We start from the raw sequence: 5,000 nt of genomic DNA on the forward strand, positions 1-5,000 counted from the left end.
ATCCTTTCATCTCATCCCTTCATCCTTTTATCTCATCCTTTCATCTCATCCCTTCATCCTTTTATCTCATCCTTTCATCTCATCCTTTCATCCTTTCATCTCATCCTTTCATCTCATCCTTTCATCTCATCCTTTCATCTCATCCTTTCGTCTCATCCCTTCATCCTTTCATCTCATCCTTTCATCTCATCCTTTCATCTCATCCTTTCATCTCATCCCTTCATCCTTTTATCTCATCCTTTCATCTCATCCTTTCATCTCATCCTTTCATCCTTTTATCTCATCCTTTTATCTCATCCTTTCATCTCATCCTTTCATCTCATCCTTTCATCTCATCCCTTCATCCTTTTATCTCATCCTTTCATCTCATCCTTTCATCTCATCCTTTCATCCTTTTATCTCATCCTTTCATCTCATCCTTTCATCTCATCCTTTCATCTCATCCCTTCATCCTTTCATCTCATCCTTTCATCTCATCCTTTCATCCTTTTATCTCATCCTTTCATCTCATCCTTTCATCTCATCCTTTCATCTCATCCTTTCATCTCATCCCTTCATCCTTTTATCTCATCCTTTCATCTCATCCTTTCATCTCATCCTTTCATCCTTTCATCTCATCCTTTCATCTCATCCTTTCATCTCATCCCTTCATCCTTTCATCTCATCCTTTCATCTCATCCTTTCATCTCATCCTTTCATCTCATCCTTTCATCTCATCCCTTCATCCTTTCATCTCATCCTTTCATCTCATCCTTTCATCTCATCCTTTCATCTCATCCTTTCATCTCATCTTTTCATCTCTTTACTAGTCCAGTACTGTAAGCACTGAGCTGTGACTGCACATGTTGACGGCACTTGTATTTGTACGGCAGGGCGTTGATTGATCAGTCGGTGTTCCGGTTCATCCCAGAGCTGTTGAGTGGGGCTGAGGTCAGCGCTCTGTGAAGGACACTGGATTTTGGAGAGGTCCTTCCCTAAACTGTTGCTGCAAAGTCAGAAGCAATGACATAAAGTTTCCTTCATATGAGTGATTTATTACACCTGTTAGTGACTGTTGTGGCTGAAACACATGAATTCAGTCATTAGAAGATAGGGGGCGTCCACATACTTTTGACCATATGTTGCAGCTTTCAGCCAATCAGAGAGCAGGATTTGATGGTATCAGTGTGATGGTAAAATGAATTGATTTGTATTTTTCTGGTCCTGTAGCGATTCCTCTGCTGGAGTGTCCTCACGGCTACAAGAGACTCAACAGCACTCGCTGCATCGGTAAGAGAGAGAACGTACACAGCGCATCACTAACCGTCACGCCACTGTTCACAGTCGAGCAGGCTTCACGTCACCGCGGGCTGTAAACAAGCTGTTTCTGGGGTTTTTTTTGTCAGCGTGATCAGCTCACTCGACTGTGAAGCGTTAAGGTTCCTTTTCCACAGTGATAGTCCTCCTCCACCGTACTTCACAGCCAGACAGGCGGAGCTCTGCTTTGTTAGGTTATTTAGAACATGTTTCAGCTGCTCCAGAGTCCGACAGCACAGTGCTTTAGACCAAAGCTTTCATGGTGTGTGTGTTCCAGATGTGAACGAGTGCCAGTTGCAGGGCGTGTGCGCCAGCGGCATCTGCATAAACACGCCGGGTAGTTACAGATGTTTATGTAAACCTGGATCTGCTCCTGACGGCGCTCACACCAACTGCTTCTGTAAGTTCATCCTTTCATCTCTTCCTTTTATCCTTTCATCTCTTCCTTTTATCCTTTCATCTCGTCCTTTCATCTCGTCCTTTCATCTCGTCCTTTCATCTCGTCCTTTCATCTTGTCCTTTCATCTCGTCCTTTCATCTCGTCCTTTCATCTCATCCTTTCATCTCTTCCTTTCATCTCATTCTTTCATCCTCTCATCTCGTCCTTTTATCCTCTCATCTTGTCCTTTCATCTAATCCTTTTATCTCATCCTTTCATCTCATCCTTTCATCCTCTCATCTCGTCCTTTCATCTCATCCTTTTATCCTTTCATCTCATCCTTTCATTTCATCCTTTCATTTTCTGTCTTTTATCTCATCCTTTCATCTCATCCTTTCATTTCATCCTTTCATTTTCTGTCTTTTATCTCATCCTTTCATCTCATCCTTTCATCTCATTCATCTAATCCTTTTATCTCATCCTTTCATCTCATCCTTTCATCCTCTCATCTCGTCCTTTCATCTCATCCTTTTATCCTTTCATCTCATCCTTTCATCTCATCCTTTCATTTCATCCTTTCATTTTCTGTCTTTTATCTCATCCTTTCATCTCATCCTTTCATCTCATTCATCTCATCCTTTCATCTCATCCTTTCATCTCATTCTTTCATCCTCTCATCTCGTCCTTTTATCCTCTCATCTTGTCCTTTCATCTCATCCTTTTATCTCATCCTTTCATCTCATCCTTTCATCCTCTCATCTCGTCCTTTCATCTCATCCTTTTATCCTTTCATCTCATCCTTTCATCTCATCCTTTCATTTCATCCTTTCATTTTCTGTCTTTTATCTCATCCTTTCATCTCATCCTTTCATCTCATTCATCTCATCCTTTCATCTCATCCTTTCATCTCATCCTTTCATCCTCTCATCTCGTCCTTTTATCTCATCCTTTCATCTCATTCATCTCATCCTTTCATCCTTTTATCTAATCCTTTTATCTCGTCCTTTCATCTCATCCTTTTATCCTTTCATCTCATCCTTTCATCTCATCCTTTCATTTCATCCTTTCATTTTCTGTCTTTTATCTCATCCTTTCATCTCATCCTTTCATCTCATTCATCTCATCCTTTCATCTCATCCTTTCATCCTCTCATCTCGTCCTTTTATCTCATCCTTTCATCTCATTCATCTCATCCTTTCATCCTTTTATCTAATCCTTTTATCTCATCCTTTCATCTCATTCATCTCATCTTTTCATCTAATCCTTTCATCTCATCCTTTCATCTCATTCATCTCATCCTTTCATCTCATCCTTTCATCCTTTTATCTAATTCTTTTATCTCATCCTTTCATCTCATCCTCTCATCTCGTCCTTTTATCTCATCCTTTCATTTCATCCTTTTATTTCATCCTTTCATCTTCTGTCTTTTATCTCATCCTTTCATCTCATTCATCTCATCCTTTCATCTCATCCTTTTATCTCATCCTTTCATCTTGTTCTTTCCTTTAATTAAAATATTTTTATTCTGATTTAGTCGTATCCAGTTCCCCACTTGTATGTCCTCTACCGCTGGGGGGGGGGGGGGGGGTCTACTGGGCTTTGTTGCCACAGAACCGTTGTGTGATTTGGTCATATCCAATTCCTGATTGTGAATCTGCTGCCCCTTGCACTCGTGGACCATCACCCCCTCTGACATGTGTCCAATCTGCGCCGCTTCTTATCGCCCACCAGTATTGGTTCCCCACACAGAGCCGTATCACGTACAGTGTATCACAAAAGTGAGTACACCCCTCACATTTCTGCAGATATTTAAGTATATCTTTTCATGGGACAACACTGACAAAATGACACTTTGACACAATGAAAAGTAGTCTGTGTGCAGCTTATATAACAGTGTAAATTTATTCTTCCCTCAAAAGAACTCAATATACAGCCATTAATGTCTAAACCACCGGCAACAAAAGTGAGTACACCCCTTAGTGAAAGTTCCTGAAGTGTCAATATTTTGTGTGGCCACCATTATTTCCCAGAACTGCCTTAACTCTCCTGGGCATGGAGTTTACCAGAGCTTCACAGGTTGCCACTGGAATGCTTTTCCACTCCTCTATGACGACATCACGGAGCTGGCGGATATTCGAGACTTTGCGCTCCTCCACCTTCCGCTTGAGGATGCCCCAAAGATGTTCTATTGGGTTTAGGTCTGGAGACATGCTTGGCCAGTCCATCACCTTTACCCTTAGATTCTTCAATAAAGCAGTGGTCGTCTTAGAGGTGTGTTTGGGGTCATTATCATGCTGGAACACTGCCCTGCGACCCAGTTTCCGGAGGGAGGGGATCATGCTCTGCTTCAGTATTTCACAGTACATATTGGAGTTCATGTGTCCCTCAATGAAATGTAACTCCCCAACACCTGCTGCACTCATGCAGCCCCAGACCATGGCATTCCCACCACCATGCTTGACTGTAGGCATGACACACTTATCTTTGTACTCCTCACCTGATTGCCGCCACACATGCTTGAGACCATCTGAACCAAACAAATTAATCTTGGTCTCATCAGACCATAGGACATGGTTCCAGTAATCCATGTCCTTTGTTGACATGTCTTCAGCAAACTGTTTGCGGGCTTTTTTGTGTAGAGACTTCAGAAGAGGCTTCCTTCTGGGGTGACAGCCATGCAGACCAATTTGATGTAGTGTGCGGCGTATGGTCTGAGCACTGACAGGCTGACCCCCCACCTTTTCAATCTCTGCAGCAATGCTGACAGCACTCCTGCGCCTATCTTTCAAAGACAGCAGTTGGATGTGACGCTGAGCACGTGCACTCAGCTTCTTTGGACGACCAACGCGAGGTCTGTTCTGAGTGGACCCTGCTCTTTTAAAACGCTGGATGATCTTGGCCACTGTGCTGCAGCTCAGTTTCAGGGTGTTGGCAATCTTCTTGTAGCCTTGGCCATCTTCATGTAGCGCAACAATTCGTCTTTTAAGATCCTCAGAGAGTTCTTTGCCATGAGGTGCCATGTTGGAACTTTCAGTGACCAGTATGAGAGAGTGTGAGAGCTGTACTACTAAATTGAACACACCTGCTCCCTATGCACACCTGAGACCTAGTAACACTAACAAATCACATGACATTTTGGAGGAAAAATGACAAGCAGTGCTCAATTTGGACATTTAGGGGTGTAGTCTCTTAGGGGTGTACTCACTTTTGTTGCCGGTGGTTTAGACATTAATGGCTGTATATTGAGTTCTTTTGAGGGAAGAATAAATTTACACTGTTATATAAGCTGCACACAGACTACTTTTCATTGTGTCAAAGTGTCATT

At 42.4% G+C, this 5,000-nt stretch overlaps 1 protein-coding gene across 2 annotated transcripts in view; it reads left to right on the forward strand.

Moving 5' to 3' along the window:
- The window catches only part of ltbp1 (latent transforming growth factor beta binding protein 1), a 73,638-nt gene that overhangs the window by 26,573 nt on the left and 42,065 nt on the right, over positions 1 to 5,000 (forward strand). The window contains exons 9-10 of one of the 2 annotated variants that reach the window (XM_063007580.1): positions 1,210 to 1,269; positions 1,574 to 1,696. In XM_063007580.1, coding sequence (XP_062863650.1) covers positions 1,210 to 1,269; positions 1,574 to 1,696 — 183 coding nt within the window. The remainder of the gene's footprint in view (positions 1 to 1,209; positions 1,270 to 1,573; positions 1,697 to 5,000) is intronic. The other variant, XM_063007581.1, reaches the window with a different exon arrangement.

The sequence above is a fragment of the Trichomycterus rosablanca genome, chromosome 13, assembly GCF_030014385.1.
Source record: "Trichomycterus rosablanca isolate fTriRos1 chromosome 13, fTriRos1.hap1, whole genome shotgun sequence".
NCBI classification, from domain to species: domain Eukaryota; kingdom Metazoa; phylum Chordata; class Actinopteri; order Siluriformes; family Trichomycteridae; genus Trichomycterus; species Trichomycterus rosablanca.